Consider the following 22,867-nt stretch of genomic DNA (forward strand, 5'->3'; position numbering starts at 1 on the left):
GCTTTCTAGGCTCTATGGTTCAAGGTAGCACAGCAGAGGGGGAAGAGCAAAAGGCAAAGTGAGCTGACCCACAGCTTCATCTCAGGCCCCATTCTCCCAGATTCTCGGCATCGCCCGCCTCGGGGCTACGGACCCCCTTTCAAGTACTTTCCAAACGCTCATCTTGCATTGCTTTGGGTCCCTTTGCCCGGCTCTGGGTATCCGCTGACTCTCTCTCACGGCAGAATCCTGGCAGCAGAGGCTTGAACACGCACTGGGTTATTGTCTCGTTCAGCAAAATGTCAGGAGCAGGCAGCCCAGGCTTGGAGCCGCAGCCCTGTGATGCCATCAGGAGCCCAGGCTCATCCTGGGTTTTGGCCCCAGCATTCCTAGCGTTTGTCCTGCCTCTCACGCTTGCTGTCGTCGCTGCAAGATGGCGGCTGCGCCTCCCGGCCTCCCAGCCACGTGCCAAGTGGCAAGAAAGGGGAGGGGAAGGGGGCCCAAATGGCCTTCTCCTGAGAGAATTCCCTTCTGTTCAGGAAGGGATGCTCTCCCCAGGGATTCCTCCTTAGCCAGAATCACATGGCCACCTTGGCCACAAAGGACACTGGGAAATGATGTGGTTTTCCAGACTCTGTCACAGAGAAAGGAAATTGGGAGACTTGAGGGAGTCAATCTTTAATATTTGTCACAACCATAAAAGGATTTCATTGGTTTATGTAGTCAAGGTGTCCAGGCTTCAGGTCTTGGTGCATCCAGAAGCTCATCCAGACTCCATCTTCTGCTCGCCATCTGCCCACTCACATCCTGTCAGGATCCCTCTGGTGGCACCAGGAGCCCCAGGTTTGCATCATCCTCCCCGCTGGAAGTCGCAACTGAAAAGGAATCTCATTTTACTAGTTGTTCCAGCAAAAACCGCACGGTTGAATCACATTGGCCCTACCTTGGTCACTGGTCCCCTCTTGAACCAATCACCACAGTCAGAAGATGGAATGTTACGAGCTGGACATCTTGCCTTCCCCATCCAGTTCCTGGATCTAGGGATGGAGTCAACCTCATATATCCTGTGGACTGGAAGCGGAGGGGCGGCGGTCCCAAAAGACCTACCTCTGAATAAGGTAGAGCAGATGCCCCCATAAGCATCAAGGACCAAGACCTCGAGCTCCCACCCTTGCCTTCCCCGACTAGTCTCCTCCTATCCTTCTACCTCTCCGACCTCATCTTCAGTTCTGGGTCCTTCTCGCAGCTTGGACCGACCCCACAAGGCTGGTTTCTGTGGGGATCTGAACTTGACCATCCAAAGCTTCCATGAACAGGCACTTGCAGTCCTGTGACCTCATGGTCATCCTCATGTTGATGACCCCCAGATACATTTCCCCAACCTAGATCTTGCCATGGAGCTCCAGATCTGCTGAAGGAGCTAATTTTTACTATTTGCTGCAGCCATAAAATCACATGACATCAAAGTTCCCGTCCTACCCATGTTACATGGACAGTTCTGCAGTATTCGATAGAGTCATAATGTCATGCAACCGGCACCACCCTTCGTCCCCAAAGCCCTCGCCATCTTGTCAGACTGGAACTCTGTCATGACACACTAACTTCTCACTCCCTCTTTCCCCAGTCCCTGGCACCCACTTTCCTATTTTCTGCCTCTGTGATTTTGACGAGTCTAAATATGTCATGTAAGTAGAATCATACGGTGTTGGTCATTTTGTGGCTTCCTTCACTGAGCACCAAGAACTCAAGGTCCATCCATGTTGTAGCGTATGGCAGGATCTCCTTCCTTTTTAAGCCTGAATAATATTCCGGCGTGAGGAGGCTGCACATTTGCTTATCCATTCATTCATCTCTCAGGGGCACGGGGGTGGTTGGCGCATTTTAACTACCTTGGATATTGCTGTGGTGAACATGGGTGTACAGTTATCTCTCCAAGACCCCGCTTTCCATTCTTTGGGGTGGAGCCCCAGAAATGGAGTTGCCAAACCATCTGGTGATTCTATTTTCCATTACTGGAGGAGCCGCCATACTGTTTCCCACAGCAGCTCCGCCATTTTACCTTCCTGCCAACAGTGCCCACAGGTTGCAATTTCTCCACATCCTTGCCAGCACTTGTTTTTGGTTTGTTTAATAAAAGTCATCCTAATGGGTGTGAGGTGGTATCTCATTGGAGTTTGGATCGGCCTCTCCCTAATGTGAGCGATGTTGAGCATTTCTGCACGTCCTCATTGGCCATTTGTAGGTCTTCTCTGGAGAAACCTCTATTCAAGTCCTTTGCCCATTTTTTAATCAGGCTGGGTTTTTGTTTGTTTTGTTTTGTTTGAGTAGGCGCTGTGCTGGGAGCCCAACATGGGGAATGAACTCACGACCCTAAGATCAGCCTTGAGATCAAGATCTGAACTGAGGGTGCCTGGGTGGCTCAGTGGGTTGGGCCGCTGCCTTCAGCTCAGGTCATGATCTCAGGGTGCTGGGATCGAGTCCCGCATCGGGCTCTCTGCTCAGCAGGGAGCCTGCTTCCTCCTCTCTCTCTCTGCCTGCCTCTCTGCCTACTTGTGATCTCTGTCTGTCAAATAAATAAATAAAATCTTTAAAAAAAAAAAAAGATCTGAACTGAGATCAAGAGTCAGACACTTAACCAACTAAGCTACCCAGGTGCCCCTGTTTGTTTGTTTTTTTTAATTTTAGAAGTTTGGGGGGGTTCTCTGTGTGTTCTGGGTGTTAATATCTTATCAGATATAAAATTTATAAATATTTTCTCACATGTGGGCTGTCCTTTTACTCTGTTGATGCTGGTTTTTTTTTTTAATTTTTAAATTTATTTATTTATTTGACAGAAATCACAAGTAGGCAGAATGGCAGGCAGAGAGAGAGGAAGGGAAGCAGGCTCCCTGCCGAGCAGAGAGCCCAACGTGGGGCTCGATCTCAGGACCCTGGAATCATGACCTGAGCCAAAGGCAGAGGCTTTAACCTGATGAGCTACCCAGGCACCCCTGGTGCTGGGTTTTGATGCAGAAAATTTTTAATTTTCAGAGCTCCCCCAGGATGGGCAGCCAGGATGCAAACTCAGGCCATGTGAATGCAGAATGCAAGTTCTTAACTACAGACAGATAGACAGATGGACAGGTGACGAAGGGATGGATGGTGGATGATGGAGGGAGGCTGGGAGGGGGAACAAAGGAATAGTCAGGGGGATTCCATGAGAGCCTTCTGGAACTCCAGCTACAACCCAGCCACACCCCACCTGCCCCCTCCCCTCAACACACCTGAGCGAGGGTGAGGTGTGGAACCCCATCACCTCAGGCACACAATCAAAGGGGAACTCAAAACAAGTTAAATAGTATTTTGTGATATTTGTATTAATCAGTCAAAACAATAAATCATGGTGGACAAAATACCCACCACTTAAATAAAGATAGGATCTAAACCAGCCTTTGTGTGACCTCACCCACCTCCCCTTGGTCAGGGCCCCACCTACCAACACCGCCCCCCCCCACCGCCCCACCACTTCACCTCCGCGGCTGACCTGAGGCCAGCAATGGAGGGTCATGAGGGACAGATTGGAGAGAGAAAGGGAAGACAGGGTCAGGGTTGCTGGGCTCTGCTCAGCCTCCAGTCCCGGCCACAGTCACTGCCCAAAGACACCCCCCCCACCACCATCCACCCCCCACTCCCAACCCCCACTCCCAACCCCCAAGGCCCAGGCTGTGGCTTCTCTGGGTGTCATCCTTGAAGCCACCACAGGGAGGAGCCCGCGAGCTGCCTTTGGTCTCTGGGTTTCCGAGGAAGGGGGCGACCAAAGGGACACCTATCATGCCACCCTGGGCCCCCTACCACACCCCCCAGCTGACTCCCAGTGCCCCACGGCTGGCCCAATGCCAGCTATCTTTAGTGTATTCTTCCATGAAACCCCTCACACCCATCCCCATAGGAAATGTCATTTCCTCCAGTTTTGTGGAAAAAGAAACCGAAGCCCAGAGAAGGAGAGAACAAGCATTCGAGCATGTCTAAGGGCTAAGGGAGCAAAAGTCCCATCTTGCAAAGTTGGAGATCAAGGCTGAGCATGACCAAGTGACCCAGCTCCCATCACGTGGCCAGGCGGGACAGAGCCAGTGAGGGAAGGCTGGCTTTGTCTGAGAGCAAGCCCCGTGTTCTTTCTGTGCCCTCATGCCCCCCACTGGGACCCCCACCTGTGAGGCCCCAAGTCTTGGCCTCAAAACTCAGGTCCAAATAGAAGGCTCTAGCAAGTGGGAGTCAGGAGTCCTTTCTCTCCCCTCCCTCCAGGTGCTGACATTGGGTAAGGTGCGTCCCCTGTCTGTGCCAGGCCTGTCTCAGGACCCCCATAGACTTGGGGCCACACGGAGAAACCAGACGTGGCCTCCTCCCCAGCACACGGAGCCTGAGGAGCCGCTGAGGGAATAGAAAGGCAGTAGGAAAAAAGAATGAAAACGACCCTCAGAGTGCTCGGGCTCCCAGCCTCCCGCCCCCTGCCACGGTTTCTCTTCATTGGGGGAGAGACCTCAGACACCCCTGACGACCTTCCAGCAAAATGTTCGGGGACTTGAGGGTCACGAGCTCACAAGCTGGGCTATTTCACCCAGCTTCTGGATAACTAACAGTTCCGATGAACAGAGTTGCCCTGCCCATATGGGGAGGGCCGACCTCAGAGCAAAGGTGAGGGTCCCAGCTCAACGCTGGAAACTGCTGGAAACGGCTGGAAACTGCTGATAGACTTCGCTCTCACTTTTTCCCAGAGCTGCGCTGGGAGGGAGCATTACCACCTGACACGGGTCAACAGTGGGGAAGACACTCTGACCCCAGCCTGCTGGGCAGCTGGCTGCCTTAGTTAGACGTCACTTGACTGCCGCTGGCCTTTGTCAGTCAGGGATCCACAGGCCCTTAGAGCTGATGTGAGATATCCCTGGCCCCCCCACCCCTGCTATTATTCATTCAACAATGCCACCACAGGCCAATCAGACAGACCCAGTCTCATCCTTCAGGGCGTTCATGCTCCAGTGATGAAAACCAATTTTGAGCAAGCAGTTAAGGTGCTGGGTTCTAGGATTCTGGCAGAGTACACAGGAGCCATGTGCATTTGGGTTAGGACACAATGCCCAGAGAAAGCACAGTTTAAGCCAAAACCTAAAGCATAGGTAGCAGTTGGCCAGAGATGGGGAGGAGAAAGAGTAAGTCAGGTGGACAGAGTAGCATATACAAAGGTCCTGGGGCATGAGAACATGGGCTGATCAAGACAAAGGAGGATGGTCCCTAGTGCTGCAGCACAGGCCAGCGGGCAGCAATCGACTTCCAGAGGGTCTTGCCAGTCGTGTTGTGGAGTCTCAATGCCATCCGGAGGGTGGCAGGAAACCCCTGATGGCCTTTAAGCAGAAAAATAATGTGACCAGTTGGCTTTCAAAGCAGGTTGTCCCAGGCAGCCCCAGCACTACCCAGAGATGACACCAAAGTGGCAGGAAGTGTCAACAGATCATTTTGTTAAAGTCTATAATCACACTTTTGAGCAAAAAAAAAAGAGCCTCTGAGGTAGACTGAACATGCCGTAAGTTTAAATCCTCAAGTATCAGATTCCAATCTTTGATGGACTGACAAAAACTCTAGAGAAGTGGCTTCCTAAATAACTCGAATTGCTGTCCCAGAAATATGACTCAGCCGTAACCACAAGAACACAAGTCAGAACCAAAGCTGGGCCGGTTGGCACAGCTGCGTGTTGGCACAGCCCCTCTGACCTTCTGTGTCTAAGTCTATAAATTAGATACTGGAGGTGCCCTTGGGCCAGGAGAATCTTCTGGCCTTTCCTGTTGGGCTGACCACCTCCCGCCCCAGGCCCTCTGCCCCTCCTGCCAGCGGCCCTTGACTCCAGTAGAGTTGCTCCTTCTTAAAAACACCCTGCCCACCGCCGCCCCCGCTCCTGGGCACCCCACCTTTTGATCTGTTCTCAACACCACAGCTCTCTGCCTCCACTTCCTCAGCTCCCCCTGCCTCACCACCTCCCACCCCGAGCTGCTAACGCACCCGACGCCCAGAGACCTTCACTTCCCCAACACCCACCGGAGGCACGGCTGACCACTTCTTCAAAGGCCCTCACCTCGGGGTCTCAGACCTGCTTGGTTTCCTCCCAGGCCTCCCCCTGCTCCCTCCTCCCCACCCCCACCCCGCACCCTGTCCCTGCAGTAGCATTTCCCTCCAGGACCCCCGTAGGCTAACACCTTGGTTACCACCAGCCGCCCCCTCCATCCCGCCTCCCTGGCTGGGGAAACCTGCTTCCCACCTGCAGCTGCAAATGCCAGATGCTCCGTTCCCCAGGATCCCTGGCCTCCAGGTGATAGCGGGGACCTGCCTGGGCCAAAGGGGACGAGCAGCAGAGCCCTGGTGGGTGTTGCCATCTGGCAACCGGGAGGGAAGCGGAGACGCTGCCCCCTGCTTGCCCCAGACCGTGGCCCCATCCCATCCCACAGCACGGACCCCGAGGTGCCCTGGAGGCTTCTGCTTCTTCCAGGCCCCACTCCAGTGAGCTTTCGAGGAGGTAGAGCCCGGGGCCACCTCCTGTGTGCACGTGACACGCACGTGTACATATGCTTGATGTGCAAATGCATATTCCTGTCCCCAGCAGAAACTACAGTCCCAGCCCCAAACCCCTGCCGCCTGTGTTGGAAAGGGGAAGTGGGAGTCAGGGAGCCCCTAAGTGGAGGGTAGAGTCGGGGGAGGGGGAGACCTGAGGCAGAACTAGGGCCTGGTATCCGGATTCCTCCCAATCCCACCCTTCTCCCCATCTCAAGCCTCTGAGCCTTTGTTCATGCTGTTCCTTCAACCTGGAACCCTTCCCACCTCCCACCTTCCCTGGAGAACACGCTCTGGCTTGACCTTCCATAGGATTTTTTCCTTTCTTTAACAGATATCCAAGACTCTGGACGGGCATCCCTGCTCCGGGAGGCCTCACTAAATGGGTCTGAATGAAGCCCCTGCAGCTCCAGCTTTGTCACTGAGGTTTGGCGGTGGCTGTTGAGTTTTCCGTCCCCAACACCCAGCGCTCAGGGTCACACTCAGGAAATCCTGGCGCCTACTCAGTGTGCAAGGATGACTCTTACCTAACATCTCCCCTCCCCTCGAAATTCCACCCCGCGATCCCATGCTCAGACTCAAACATTTGGGGAGGTTCCACGTTCTCAGACAGCTGAGCTGGGGGGCACCGCTTGATACAGGCTGGTGCTTTATCCCAAATACACCTGTACTCTGAATCCTGCCCCATGACCCTTACACGTTTTGCTTTTGCAATCTCCTCCTCTGCCCAGAAGGAGGAGATGTTCTTATCTTCCCTTCGACTGTAAGGAAGCCGACTCGCAGGGTCAGGTCACGTGCCCCGGGCCACCTTGCTAGAGCTGGGATCTGAGTTCAAGCCTCAGACGAATATAGAAAATTCAAACCACCTTAAAGCCCACAACCGAGGGGCAATCTATCTGTTAACGTTTTGGTGAATATCTCCATCACGTGTTGGCAGCCAAGGCATCAAACAGGTAAGCCATGAGTCAGAGACACCCGTTGGGTTGGCTTTCACCTTGCTCTCCAGCTCAGCATTTTGTAAATTTTTTTTAAAGATTTTTTATTTATTTACTTGACAGACAGAGATCACAAGTAGGCAGAGAGGCAGGCAGAGAGAGAGGGAGAAGCAGGCTCCCTGCTGAGCAGAGAGTCCAATGCGGGGCTCTATCCCAGGACCCTGGGATCATGACCTGAGCCGAAGGCAGAGGCTTTAACCCACTGAGCCACCCAGGTGCCCCTTGTAAATTATTTTCTTAAAACTAATTGTTTATTAACATCACACTCAAATTTATAAATCCAGTGATCCTTGAAAAACAGAGATCTGGTTATCCCAGACTCTTATCTTTTCAAGGCAACAGTTGGCTCATCCTAAGGACCAGCTGCCCACTTCATATGGGACAAACCTCTCCATTTTGCCACAAGCCCCACCATTTCCTGTTGTGCCCTCACTTCGCTTACCATCCTGCCCCATGTCAGGCTGACAACCTCTCTCTAGGCATCTACAAGAGCTAACATTTATCAAAAACCTACAACAGGCCAACCCACCTCTCAAACGCACTTGACATGGGTTAACTTCTTTCATTCTCAAAGTAATGATATGAAGTAGGCATTATTATTAAGCCCATTTTGCAGATAAGGCAACTGGATTAATTGCCCAAGACCACAGTGAGAGCCAGGCAGCCTGGCCCCAGAGTCTGCCGCTCACTCCCGTTCTATCTGTAAACACTCCCACACTCAGCCCTAGGTTGTTCCATAGCAATCCGTATAGTCTAGGATCATCTGTATCATAAAAACAAGAGAAACTAAAAAGTCAAGACTTACCCCAGAAAATAGCAAGCGTGGACATTTGCTGCCTTTTCTATCCAGTTTTTCTTCCTTCAAGGAACTGCCCTTCTTCTGGCAGTTCTGGTGGGATTATCCCCCCTCTCACCTCCCTCCTTACCAGGAGGCTGGGCATGTGACCCAGTCCTGACCAATCATGGCATTCCTCCTATGATATTATAGGGATTGGTCCAGAGATGGGCATGTGACCTGGGTCTAGCCAATCAGAGACTTTCCTGGGATTTTTTTTTTTTTTTTGTAAGATGTCTTTCCAAAGTCAAAGGTGATCTGATGTGAACCTGGCACTGTTTGTGGCTGGGCTGGCTGTCCTATGGACAAAACCCATCTTAGAAGGAAATAGCTCAGACAGAGCTGAGAATGAGAGAGAGAGAGAGAGAGAGGCAAGAGAATGAGAGAGAGAGAGAGAGACATCTTAAGTCTCTGATGTCTATATCTGCAAGGTCATCCACATCCCTGACTCTCCAGGAACTGAGCCAGTAAATCCCAGTTTAAGCTAGACTGAGTTACATTTACTGAAAACCAAAAGATGCTTGAATTCTACATCCTCATTATTCTCTCCAATGACTCACACAGGCCCATCATCAGGACTCAGCACAATTTATTAACTATTCAGTCCCTGATGAATGTTTGACTCTTCCCAAATTCCCCTGTCACCAATGGGTTGCTGGGAAAAGGCTTCATGGGCTCATCCTCTTCCATATGTGTGCAATTATCTCACTAGAGGAAACTTCCAGACATGATCTTGGACATCAAAGTGTATTCGGCTGCCCTTGACCTCAACCCCTGCCTTTGACATACTGAGCCATGGACCATTCCCCAGATTCAGCTTCCTCCTGTCCCTCTGTGCTACAGGCTCCCAGTAAGTCTTGCGGCCAAACCTGCAAGGAATGACAGGTCAGGGGGATATCAGGCATGTTTGGAAAGCTCCCTCCAAAGCCCCATGTGCAGCTGGGGTCTCACAGCCCAGATCTTCAATAGTCCCAAGATTCAGGGGTGTCCATCTGCCAGGCAGAGGCTCCCTCTAGTTCCAAGTCATGAGAAAGAATGAGAAATCAGAGAAAATTAAGAAAGGGAGGGACTTGAGAGATGATTCATCCCAGACACACACCCTACCCTCTACCTGCAATGTCCCATCCAGCCCAGATAACTCAACCATGTGCCCTGTGGCCCAAGATTTTTGTCTGTCTTGTGCCAATGCCAAGAACAGCATGTGGCACATAGTGGATGTATATACATCTACTGAATTGATGGATGGATGATGGAATCAATGGAAAGTTTACTGCAACTGTGCAGCCAGTTGTGGGTTCAAGGGCAGGTTCTGTCCCTTACTCTGTTAAGACCCTCTCTCTGCAGATCTCTTAACCCACATGTAAAGGAGGTCATTGATTTAGACCATCCCTAAGCTCTTTCCAGCTCTCTTGTTCTCAAGTCAGCTATCTCCAACAGGTGAGGAATTCTGAGCTTTGGGGCCACAGAAAGCAACACCTACATGGTTTTACTACAGTTGGATCCAAGTCCTGGACCTTTCCTACTTTTTGCCCGAAGGGTGGGCAAGTCATTAAACTTCTTTCCAAATGTTTGAAATGATGCCTGCCTAAGTTTAGAGTGAGAATGAAGTCAGACAATGCAGAATCTGAGCTTGCCTCTTCCTGGCTGTGTGATCTTGAGCAAGTAACTTAACCCCTCTGAACTCAGCTTCCACATATGTAAAACAGGGATAGTAATACACTTCATGGGGCTATGGAAAAGGTTCAATGAAAGGATGTGCAAGCACTTAGCACAGTGCCTGGCATGTAATGAGCTCTCCATTAAATGCTGGTGGTGGAGGTTGTCTAAAGACCTCCCAGATACCGTATCTGGAGACTGCTGTGTGTTGTCCCATAACCAACTATGGACGCCACATAGTTCACATGGAAGAAGCAGAGATCAGTTTCAGGGAAAAGGGCTGACCTCAGGCCAGAAAGAGCCTCAGGGAGAAGGCTTTTAAAGAAGCTCTTCCCAGGGCGCCTGGGTGGCTCAGTGGGTTAAAGCCTCTGCCTTCGGCTCAGGTCATGATCCCAGGGTCCTGGGATCAAGCCTTACATCGGGCTCTCTGCTCAGCAGGGAGCCTGCTTCCTCCTCTCTCTCTGCCTGCCTCTCCGCCTACTTGTGATCTCTGCCTGTCAAATAAATAAATAAAATCTTTAAAAAAGAAAAAGAAGAAGAAGTAGAAGTAGAAGAAGAAGAAGAAGCTCTTCCCATCTTCATCCTTCTTCCTACCCAAAATTCAGGCACAATGGCTGTAGATCAGGCAGCCACTTTGGGCCATAGGGAGACCTTGAGGATAAAAGCAAAAAGTTAGAGGGAGCCTGGATCCCTGATTCCCAGAGTTCTATGAAAACAGTCCTATATTACCTGCCCCAGGCTTCCTTCTCATAAGAGATAAATATACCTCTAATTTCTTTAAACCACTATTTGGGTTTTCTCTTTCATATAAAGAAATACAATTTTATCTGCCCCCATTTTGCAGATGACCAAAAACAAACAAACAAACAAAAAACAAAAACAGGCTCAGGTGGGAGAAATTCACAGAGTTAGCCAGGGCTGACTTGGGATTTGAATCCAGGGCCTCATGGTTCCTCTTCTATTAAATCTACCAAACCCATTGCCACCCACAATGAGAGGGTCCTTCCTTCCCAGACTACTTGTACACAAGCTGTTAACATGAACAGGGTTGGAGGGGCAGAGAATGGAGAGATGCAATCACAGAAGACTTCACAGAGAAAGTAGTGTTTGAGTCGAGTCTTAGAGAATGAGTTAGTCATAATAACTGAACCATTCGACCAGCCCTTCAGACAGAAAGGGAAGCCCCAGATGCCAGCCTGTGTCCCAAGGCAAGGTACATCCACTGGGGCTGGTGCAGCATTAGGACACATTTCAGGGGTCTCCAAGACCACCCTCAGTTTCAGTGATTCACCTGGAGGACTCACAAAACTCCACACAAAGTCTTACCTACAACTATGATCTATGACACCAAAAGGGTAGAAAGCAAACCCAGCAAAAGTGCCTGGGGTGAGGTCCGCAGGAAGCTAGCGTGAGGGTCCAAGAAACCTCTTCCAATGGAGTCACACAGGAGACACTAAGTCTCCAGTAGCAAAGCATGCAAATGCATGGGGGGGTGCTGTCAACCCAGGAGGCTCAGAAGAAACTCAGCCTCCCAGGTGTTTACTGGGGGCTGGTCATGTAGGCACCCTCTGCCCAACATACATCCAACTTGCAGACTCCCAGAAGGAAAGCAGGTGTTTGCCATAACCCACAGTGTTTGCACAGTTTAGGTTCAGTGAGCCTCTCTCCTCAGGGAACAGCAGGAACCCTCCAGAAACCCAAGTTCCCAGACAGCAGCCAAAGGCCAAACTTGCAAGTGGGCCTTGTAATGGATCACAGTCCTGGTCCTGCTGTGTTAACTCTTCTACATGGGGAATGACACCTTCCTTCCCATTTCTGTTTTTTTTTTGTTGTTGTTGTTGTTTTCCCATTTCTGTTTTTGAAGTGACCCAGGAAATGGGTTTTCATGTCTAGGACCCAGACATGGAAAGAAAAATAAAGTTTCCTATGGAGACCGTTTCAACAAGTTTCTTTAAGAATGACCTTGAGTTAGGCATGAGCCCAAGGGCAGTAGGGGGATTGGTTCCAACAGTCCTGAGAGCACAGGACTGGCGGGTCTGGTCCTGAGCAGGCCACTAATTCAAGTTCCAACTTGGTCAAGCATATCCAAAAATGAGCCTCGGTTTCCACCTCAATGAAATGAAGGCGTTAGATCTTACGTGTATCAGTGAGCTTTTGCTGCGTAACAAACCACCCCAAGAGTTGGCAGCTCAGAACAGCAAACGATTGTTATTTCTCACAGTGCTACAGCACAACCCTGAGGGCTGGGCTCCACTTAGCAGTCCTTCTCCCAGTGTTGGCCAGGCTCACTCATGAGGCTGCAGTCAGGACAGCTGGGCCATTCTCCACCTGGCCTCCCATCCTCCAGGAGGTAGCCCAGGCTGGTTCCCATGGCAGCCAGGCAGGCAGGTGGCCAGAGAGAGACCCAGCCCAGATTCAAGGGAAAGAGAAACAGATCCCGCCCCGTGACCAGAAGAGTGTCACATGCGAAGTAGCCATGCAGAGGGGGGTGCACACAGGGAAGGATAGAAAGGGTGGCCAACTTCGGCATCAACCACACTGTCTCCCCTATGTTCTTTTTCATTCATTCATTCATCTGTTCATTCATTGCTCTTACCAGACACAGAGACATGGAGGTGACCTTGTCCTCATGGGACCTCCAGCCTCATAGGGAAACAGATGAATGAATCTATGGGTGCCACAAAGTTACACCATGTGAGCATTTATTTTCTAGAAAATTTCTTCACACAAACTTTGTTCCATCAAGAAATTGGATCAACCTGCCAGAAAAGGCACAAGATATAAAGTTGGGAATTTTAACCAGAAAGGAAAAGGAAACCAAAAAGGAAAGGAGACCATGCTCATGGAGTACCCACTCTGTCCCAAGTGTCTTATGCACAGTCTCTCCCACCATCTTTTCTATAACCCCGAGGTGAGGATTTTTATTCCCCCTTTACAGGGAAGTAAACTGAGGCTCATGACAGATAAGTAACCTTGCCCAAGTCCTCACTGGTCCCAAGTGGCCAAGCTGAGAGTCACACAGCTGAGTCTGGCCCCAAAGTCCATATGCTACAGTCGAACAGCTGCAAAGGAGCCTCAGATTTGACTTTGAGTTTCCTATCAGCCTGAGGGAAGAGGGAAAGTAAACCTACAGTCAGCTGGTCACTAGACAGGAAAAAGCCAGACGTGTCCTTGAAGGGAAGCAAAGCCCTTCCTAGCTCTGAATCCATTTTCCTTTTCTCAAGGGAGAGGAGACAAAAGAGAGCTTGTAGAATAGAATTTGGGGGGCCCAGCTGTCCAAAGGTGACCCTTCAGCTTCTATCTGGGGAGGTTGCTAAGTAAACAGCCCATTGTTCCCCTGGAGAAGACTGTGTCCCCCATCAGTCAGCAGCCACGATGTGCGCATGTGTGCGCACGCGTGTATGTGTGTGTGTGTGTTATCTGTCTGTCTTTCTCACTTTCTCTTTTTATCCCCCAACCCCTCCCTTTGTTTGTCTCTGCTGTCTCTAAATCTCCCTTGCCCACACCCAAAAATGCAAAGAGTCCCAGCAACACGAAACTCAGCTGGTTTTAGGAAGTGCTGCTGCGTCAAGAGCCTACAGACCAGATCCTAGCAGACAGGACTGACTTCCTCCCCACGCGGCGCTGGGCGGGGCCTCCCGGAAGGGGCCTGCTGGTAGCCGAGGTGACACATCTCTGCCCGGCCAGCTCCAACGGCAGCTGGGTCAGCAGGCATCGGCAGCACGGGCCATCCCTCCCCAGGGCCTCAGAATGGACCTGTGCCATCCAGGTAAGCACCTGGGGCCAACCTCTCTGGGCCTCAGTTTCCTCTTCTGTAAGACGGGGACAATCGTGCCTGCTTTCACAGGATCCTGGAAGGAATCGATATAGAAACAGATCTAAGACAGGTGGGAAATTCAGAAGCAAGCCACAAATGTTTATGAGCTCAGGCTGGCTGCCTAGCTGTGCTCCAGGACCTGGGGATCGGGTGAACAAAGCGGGTCAGGTCCCTGCCCCCCTGAGCTCACGCTGTAGGGGGCAGACAGATAGTAAAGGTATTTATGGAATATGTCAGGAGGTGACAAGAAAGAGAAGGAAGAGCCAAGTAGGGGAAGGACAATGGGAGAAGGTGGTCGAGAAGGACAGGAGGACATAGCATTTGGGCAGAGACATGGAGGAAGGAAGGAGTGACCCATATGGGTTTCTGGGGAAGGAATATTCCAGGGGGAAGGAACCGTCACTGCAAGAAAGATTGCTCAAGTTGCAGATGATGGCGTTGGTGACAATGGCTTTCTGGGCAGCACAAGGGCCTTGAAGCTCCTGTTTGGCCTTTAGGGATTGGGGGTAAGGACAGCCTTTGGGGAGGCTGAGACCACCATGTAGAGCGCCGCTGAAGGGGGCCTGGGGAGGAGCCGCAGAGAACCCTGGCTGAGACCCTCGCCAGTGAGCAGGACCGTGCGTCGGGGGGGAGGAGGAGAGGCACAGTCTGCACAGTCAGTGGGGGAGACGACAAGTGGTGCTGGGTTTCTGCAAGGCAGGGAGAAGGAACGGGACAAAGCGTCCGTGCCCGGTACCCCAGCACCGCCTGGAAGTCTGGAGGACGAGGGCTGCCAGGAGCTGCCCAGTCCGCGGGTTCAGAGGACATCTACCCTGTGAGCAACAGAACCATTTTTCTTCAAACAAAACCTAACAGAGCAGGGCCTGACCCCGCCCGCTGGGCCTCCCGCGGGCTCTGGGGAACACAGTGAGAGAACCACACATCCCTTTCAACAGTCCTTGGGCTTTGGGTGGCATGTGGCTCACAGACTGGACAGGCTCCTGGGCATATGTCTTAGGTTGCGCCTAGAAGATAAGCGGGGACACAGGGAGGAGGCGTGGGGCTCCAGGTCACTCAGCAGATAGGAGCCATCAGAGGCAGGGGGGTCACGCCCGCACACACGGCCTGTCCTCCCACCATTAGCACTTTGTTCTTTGGGGGCTTCACAGACTGAGATCCTTCAGAACGGGGACGGCTGTCTCTCTAAGGGGAAACGGAGGCTCCGGGACATGAACTGGAGGGGAGGGCTGACTTGCTCAAAGTCAGGTGGCCAGAGTGGGGACAGGACCCTGAGAGGAGACAGAGCCACCATTTAGCCTGGGCTGTGAGAGGCGGGAGGCCAGAAGCTGCTCTCTTGAGGCTGGCCCTGGGTGGGGAGTGGATTGAGTCAAGTCAGTGCAGCTGGCGGGCTGACGGGTGTGAGATCCCCGTGGACTGTTCGTTCATTCACTCATTGACACCATCAGCTGCCCTCGCGTGTGCAGGGCCTGTGCTGGGCAGTGCTAGAGACAGTGACCGGCCGTGGGGAAGCTGCTGATCCAGGATGTGGGGGACGTGGGGGACAGATCCTGCAATTCAATGACCCAGGGCAGATGAGGAAGCGACTCCTTCCACCTGGGAGGGGGTAGATCTGGGAAAACTTCCTGGAGGAGTCAGAGGGAGGGAAGGAAGGTCATCCCCCCTTACCCAGAGTGGGCCTTAATCAATGCCCCTCCACAGCCGGATGACTTCCCCTCGCCGAGCTCAGATTCATCATCTGTCAGTGGACACCGTCCCCACCCCGGCCTGAGCTGGGAAAGTGAATAAGTAGGGATTGGGGGGTCAGCCCCACCCAGCTTGGGTCCCAGCTCTGCACCCACTTGCCGGCGGTTGTGATGGCCTTTTCCTTCTGTGGGCTCCAGTTCCCTGTCTGCACCATTGACAGCATGGTGGCCAAGGTCCCCCAGGACAGCTTCCCCCGCTGCCCTGTGTTCTGCCCAGAAGCAGATCAGTCCCCCTCCTGCAGGACCTGCTGGGAAGGTGACAGGTCCAGGCAGCCAAAACCTCTACGTGACCAAAGACAGCATCTTTGGGCCAGTGCAAGGAGGCCCGGTGCAATTAAAAATAGACACAGCTTGGCTCGGGGGGGTGGGGAGGAAACCACATGACACCCACAAAGCCTCGGGGGCTGGGCCGGGGAGCAGCGCCACCGGACACCCCCTTCTGCCCCAGTGCCCCTCACGCCGAGATTCTGAGAAGCCTCTGCCCTCGGGGGCCCCAGGATCGTACCCTCCTCTTGCCCTGGAAAGGGGAAGCAAGGCCAGCTGTCCTGGAAGCGGGTCTGCAAGCAGAACGATTTCTAAAAATATGATGGGAAAGAGGAAGGACAAAGGGGAAGTCGGGAGGAGCTGGGGAGCGGGTCGGGGTGGGCACCGGGGCATCCCCAGCTGGCCTAGGTGCGGGCACAGAGGGCGGCCCCAGTCTGCAGCATGGGTGGGGCCCATCATCCACGGGCAGCCCTTGAGAGCTATGAAACTCAGAGCCAAGGGAGGAGCCAACAGAGGTCAGGTGATGGCTATGGTTTGTTTTATTACTACTGTTAGCAGATTGCACCTCCCGTGAGCTGCTCCAGTGTTTGAAACGCCAGCATCAGGGCTCTCGCTCTGTGCCCTTGTCACCCTCCCTGAAATATCTGTGCCCTCAGCTCTGAAATGCAGAGAAGTCCCCGCTTTGAAACACAGAGCTGAAGGGTTGGAAGGTCGGGTGCTTCCCTTGGCTGTTGGGACAGCACAGGCATCAGAGTCCTGTTGATTCTGACAGCACAGGGTCAGAATCCTGCCAGGAGGGAACAGGGGACGGAGAGAATCCAGGAGTTTGCCTGTCAAACCACAGAAGAGGCTCCGTGAGGAAAAAATGCAAAACACCCCCCGCCCCCCCCTCAGGCCATCCCACCATCCCGAGAACTTTCCACCCACACCTGTGCCTCAGTTTCCCCAGCTCCAGGAAGTTGGCTGGTCTTCTGTCTCAGCCCTCCCAGAAGGGGAAAGAGGAACAAAGTGTGGGCATCTCTGAGCATCTGGCCTTCATTCTCGAACAAGTCGTCATGGTCAGCATTTCCAAGTCGGAACTGCCCGGGCTGGGGTCGGCTGGGGTTTTGATGATTTGCATGAAAATATCTGGTGTCAGAGGACCCAAATCAAGGCGTTGGCCTCAGAGTCCCTGCCAGGCCTGGGTGTGACCATCTTCCAGCTGTGTCTCCTCGAGCGGGTCACTGGACCTCTCTGAGCCCCAGGTGCCTCATCTATACAGTGAGAGCAGACAGACCTTCCTCCAGAGCTGTCATGGGGACCCAGTGGGATAGAGGATGCTGAGAGCCCAGAGCCCACAGGGCCTGGCACATAGTAGGTGCCCCCGCAGCATGCCGCCCCCCAACAGACGGCTCCCCTTGCTTATTGAGCAAGACCTCAGAGCGGTCCACACAGATCCCGGAACTGCTGTGGGGACAGGAGGAACAGACACCACACAGGAGGGCACCTGAGAGGGGAGAGGATGAGTGGGAACACAGGTTCGTGGGGAAGGCGCACATGGAAGCAAGCCAAGGACATCCAGGTCAGGGCCAGCGCAGTGTGAGCTGGGGATGGGGGCATGTGTGCGGGACTGGTGGGCCGGGGCCAGATTCCGGGTCTTCTCTCCAGGACACGGGGATGCTGTAGGAAACTGGATTGGAGGTGCAGAGCGGAGGCAGGGAGACACAAGGAGGTCCTGCCGTTATCCAGGGCGGAGCCTATGGTCTGTGTGGGGTGGGGTGGGGCCGTGGGAACAAAGGAGATGCACAGGGCGTGGGGGTGGGAAGACTTGAGGGCCAGAGAAGGAGCTGTGTGTCAGCGTTCCTCCTGGGGTCCTGGCCTCTTCCAGGGGCTCTAAGGATTTAAAGGCATAATTTATACAGAGCTGCTGGCCTACAGTAGGTGTTTTGAACTGACGTTTAATGGGACGCTTGCTTTGTCCCCCGGTATAAGGGCCACCTCCCCCCTCCTCTCTGGAAACTGGGGTCTCTAGGCCTGTGGAGCTCAGAGTTGCAAGGATGGAAAGGAAGACTCCCCGTGGGGGTCACCAAGAGGAGGGTACATGGAGTCACTCCTCCTCCTTGGGCCTGGATCCGTGTCAGTGACCTGTTGGGGACAGAGCACCTTCTAATGGTGCATCCAGGGGGAAAGTGCCCATAGGAGCAGAATGTCGGCTCCGAGCTGACACCTCAGCTGCACCTTCGAGAAGCCGCGCCACTGCTCCATCTGGCCGGCAGCTGCTGGTGGCGAAGTGTGGAGAGGACCAGCAGGCCCCGGGCCACACGCACCTCCCACACCTGCTTCACTGTAAAGAGCGTCCCTTGGTCCAGTGTGATGTTGGGCGGTACTCGGAATGAGTAGGCTGATTAAGCAGTCTGGAAGCCTCCAGAAAGGGGCCAGGACAGAGCATCCGTGGGAAGGAAGGGCCACTGCGTGACCAGGGCATGTGTGGCTTTCGGTCAAGACAGATCGCTGGCCTTTGAGAGTAGAAGGGATCTGACGTTATCAACCTGTCGTCAAGTTGCTGGTTGGCCTTCCCGGGAAACCATCGGGACATGCAGCAGTGGCAGGAGCTGGGGAAGCCTGGGTCCGTGGCTCTAGACGCAGCCTCTGCCCGGGCCCCATGGCAGCGTCACCCACGGACTGTTGTACCAGCGTGGGGTTGGCCTGTCAGAGACGAGCTGACGTCACTGGCCGATCATGCTGTCTGCTTGGTGGTGCAGGCTTTCTCCTGTGCTGGATGGTTGCCAGGGAGCATTAGTGTGTCTCACAAAAGTCCTCACCCTCGGGGAGCCTGGGTGGCTCAGTCCAGTGGCTCAGGTCATGATCTCAGGGTTGCGGGATCAAGTCCCACATTAGGCTCATACTCTGTGGGGAGTCTACTTGATGTTCCATCTCCCTCTCTCTGCCCTTCCATCCCCTACTTGCACTCTCTCTCTCAATCTCTCTATCTCTCAAATAAATAAATAAAATCTTTAAAAAAAAATCCTCACCCTCCGTGTCCACTCCTAGGGGACCATCCAGTTCTCTTCCTCAGACCTCTCTGTTCCCAGTCTTCCAATCTTCCCTCTTTCCAGCCTCAGACCAAGCCATCCTCTCCTGGTCATTGTTAACCTTAAAAAATAAAACTGCCAGTTACTTAACCAGCAAAGATGGGTTTATTCCAGAATAATATAGAACTACAATCCAGGACAAGCGAGCTAGGGCCAAACCCTGGGTGAGTCTGCAGAACAAAGGACAGGAGGCTCTTTTATAGAGGAGAGGGGAGTTGGAAAATTAATCCCCAGTTACCTGGGAGCTCAAGAGAAGGTGGCTTTTCATCACTGAGTTGTAACTTTCTCATCCACTGGGCTGTTGCTAAGGGAAAAGAAGAGCCTCCTTCCTCCTGCTGGGAGAGTAAAGGAGGAGCTAAAATCTTTCCCAGTTGCAAGGTGTGTCTCCTCCAGTGGGGTCTGCAATTGAGGAGGGAGTGAGAGCTCCCCCTCTGGCCTCCTGACTCTAGTCTAGATTTCCTCTTGGGAATTTGCACACCCTATATGCATGTGTATTCCTGCTTCGTGCCCCTGCTCTTTGCCCATGAAACCGATGACCAGGAGCCCTTCTACAGTTCTGCCCACTGGGAGGACTTCTCACACTGTCTCTCCGGAACACCTTTGAGCAGGGCTATATAGTTCAAGAGCTATCTAGTTTTTGCGTGTTCCCAAACACTAAGCCACCCATTCTGGAACCAAGTTCAGGTGTTTTGCTCCATTGCCAGAAAGATCACAAGGGACCCACCCAAGCAGACATAGTGTGAGCTGAGGGACCTGGTGCAACCACAGTGGGTGACACGGGGACCTGGGTGACCTGTCCATGGAGCTTACTGGAGCCCTCTGTTCACTGAAGGAACCACTTATGAAGGGCAGTCATTATCAATGTATTATTATCATATGTAATTGACCCAGCATTGTAGGACCCTTCCTTCCTGGAACCTTCTCCTCAGTCAGCAGAGTCTAAGTCTGAATACTGGTTCAGGTCCAGAAACTAGGCAAAAGGTCTTGGCTTTTTATGCAGTGACTATCCCTTGGGAGGGGCATCTCCATTCGGCTGAGTTGGGCTCCTAGGGAGGAACTCAGCTGGGACAGCAACAGGATATGCCCCCACCCCACCCCCGGCCACGGAGAAAATGGGTGCCTTAGTCCTGCAGGGGGGAGCAGATGGCACAATGTAGCACCCATTATACATGTGTTGGACACTTGCCCTATATTGACTACTTGCTTGGTGCCTCCCCATCCCAGTACCCAGTTGCCATCTCAAAGTTCAAGATGGCTGCTCAGTCAATGGGAGGGAGAGATAAGGAAAGGGAGCCCTTAATATTCTCTCTGCTTGCCAAACTATGGAAAGAGCCCAGATGTCCTTTGATAGATGAATGGATAAAGATGTGGGATATATATACAATGGAATATTACTCAGCCATTAAAAAAATGAAATCTTGCCATTTGCAATGATGTGGACAGAACTAGAGGGTGTTATGCTAGGCAAAATAAGTCCATCAGAAAAAGACGATTCTCATGATTTCACTCATATGTGGAATTTAAGAAACAAAACAGAAGAGCACAGAGGAAGGGAGGGAAAAATAGAACAAGGTGAAACTAGAAAGGGAGATAAACCATAAGAAACTCTGAACCATAGGAAATAGGCTGAAGGTTGCTGGAGGGGAGGGGTTTGGGAGATGGGGTAACTGGGTGATGGGCATCAAGAAGGGCACGTGATGTAATGAGCGCTGGGTGTTCTATGCAACTGATGAATCACTGAGCTCTACCTCTGAAACCAATCATACACAATATGTTCATTGAATTTTAAAAAAATTTTAAAATACTCTCTCTGCTTTCATTTGGGAGATCTAATGACTATCCTTGCAAAACCTTAAAGAAAGGTGACCCCCCCAAAAAGGAAAGAAAGAAAAAAAAAGAAAAGGAAAGAAAAAAAAGTGACCAGTTTCCCTAAAAGAGTCCGGGAGCTTATGGGCAGGAGGACAGGAAATAGCAACCCAGGGTGGAGGAGCTTCATGGGCAAAAGTGGGGAAGTAAGACTGAGAGACAGGTTGGGGACAGTGAGGAGCTGGCAGGCGGGACTGCCAGACTCTTACCGAGAATAGTGGGGAATAAGGCTGGCGGGAGACGCCAGGACCAGGATGAGAACTTTCCTCTCTGAGTAATGAGGAGACTGTGGAGATTTTGACAAGGCAAGTGCTATGGATGGAACAGGACACACAACGTGTTGGGGGGGGGGGGGTGCTGACACCGCTGTGGCACCTGGCACAGAACACCAGCACACATGCGTCTCCCTTCATTCATTTCCAGGTGAGGGGGAAGGAACTCAGGCTTTGTAGCCAGCCCAATCCAAGTCCCACTCTGGCTCAGCGGCTTGTCCCCATGGAATTGTGGCCAGGTCACCTCATCTCTCTGAGCCTCGGTGTCTAGAGCAAGGACTGTGAATTGTCCCCCAAAACCCAGTAGCCCCATCTTACATAGCAAGGGCATCAGGACCACCACACTAAAGACTCATTTCCCAGCTTCCCTTGTGACTAGGTGTGGTCATGTGACTGCTTCTGGCCAATAGCATGTGAGGCAAAAGGAAACCACTTCCTGGTTGCACAAATAGGTAAGGGGTTGAGTGATAAACCCGGGATACGGGAAAGGAGTAAGTGAAAGTTCCGAGGAAGGACAAAGGTATTCGGCAAGTGTTCTGAGTACCTGCTATGTTTCGAGCTCTTTCTAGGGGCTGAGGATGCAACAATGAGCAAAATTCTTGACGTGTCTACTCTCCCGGTGCTGGGAGTATGAGCAGAACAGAAAACATGCAAATCAACAAAATGACTTCAGGGAGTCTGTACCAAGAGGGTACAAAGCTGGGTCGGAAGGGAAGGTGGAGTGTGTAGTCACTGCTTTAGAGTGTGTAGTCAGGGAAGGCCTCCTGGAGGAGGTGACATCAGGGCTAAAGCCCTGAGTGACAAGGGCAAGCAAGCCAAGGGTTCCTGGAAGAAAGAGGGCCCTGGGGAAGCAAGAGTTAGCCTGTGTGGCTGAGCGGAGTGACGGAGGGTGTTGTGGTGAATGGGCCAGTGACCGCTGGTTCTTCTCTGTCCAGACCCAGCAGAGCTGAGCAGCGGGGAGACCCAGGAGCTGCAGCAGATCAAGTGGCACCGAAAGCAGCTTCTGGAAGACATCCAGGTGTGTGCACATTCACACTCACACACGTGCATGCACACGTCCACACACACACTCGTGCTGACACACCCTCCAAGCCCACTTGCCCACGAGCAAACCCTCGCACACACTCACACACCTCCCCACTCACTCCTAACCTCAGCCTGATCAGACGGTGGGGCTGGACTCCAGCCCACGCGTGGCCTCCACCCTGGCCCCCAGGAGGGGGGCGACCAGAATCCCAGAGGGACTTCCCACTGCCAGTCCCCAGATGCCTGTACCCAGAGGGAGCCAGGAGCGTAGGAGAGGGAAGAGAAGACAGTCAGCTAAGCACTTACTGTGTGCCGTGCCCCAACCAGTGCTCTCCTACACTTCATGGGACCAAAGGCTCTACTCCCATCCATGTGGCACCCATCAGGCCTCATCTCCACGCTGAGCCTCAATTTCAGCCCCCCTAAAACTTAAATCATCTCATCAAGGTAACACCAGTGTGTGCCCGGCACTCGCCAATGAACCAGTTGCTCAGCCGTTCACTTGTCTGATTTTAGGCTACATCTGAGGCAGGCCCTGGTTCTGCTCCTGGAATGTACCACGCTCCGTCCTGCCCCTGGGCCTTTGCACTCGCAGCCTGGGACTCTCCCAAGCTCTCCTCGTGGCACCTCCTTCTCATTTCATTAATTAGTGGGGGGGTCCTCTACCCCCAGGTTCCTCCTGCAGGATCGAGATGAAAAAGGCCAGAGGGGAGTGGGGAAAGCACAGACTCGGAATCAGGACTTAGACATGTCATATCACCTCTCTGCACC

General features: G+C 52.7%; 1 protein-coding gene and 1 long non-coding RNA gene across 2 annotated transcripts in view; one reads left to right on the forward strand and one right to left on the reverse strand.

Annotated features, from left to right (window-relative positions):
• Nucleotides 1-638: 638 nt before the first annotated feature.
• Nucleotides 639-6,494, reverse strand: LOC131839445 (uncharacterized). The gene is made up of 2 exons (XR_009356956.1): nt 6,263-6,494; nt 639-854 (listed from the first exon to the last, which is right to left on the reverse strand). It is a non-coding gene; the product is annotated as an uncharacterized LOC131839445 (long non-coding RNA).
• Nucleotides 6,495-13,633: 7,139 nt separating this feature from the next.
• Nucleotides 13,634-22,867, forward strand: part of CYTH4 (cytohesin 4) — a 29,444-nt gene continuing 20,210 nt past the window's right edge. Inside the window, exons 1-2 of the mRNA XM_059186898.1 lie at nt 13,634-13,807; nt 22,006-22,088. Of these exons, the coding sequence (XP_059042881.1) occupies nt 13,789-13,807; nt 22,006-22,088 (102 nt within the window). The 5' untranslated portion in view covers nt 13,634-13,788. The remainder of the gene's footprint in view (nt 13,808-22,005; nt 22,089-22,867) is intronic.

Source organism: Mustela lutreola, chromosome 8 (assembly GCF_030435805.1).
Source record: "Mustela lutreola isolate mMusLut2 chromosome 8, mMusLut2.pri, whole genome shotgun sequence".
NCBI lineage: Eukaryota > Metazoa > Chordata > Mammalia > Carnivora > Mustelidae > Mustela > Mustela lutreola.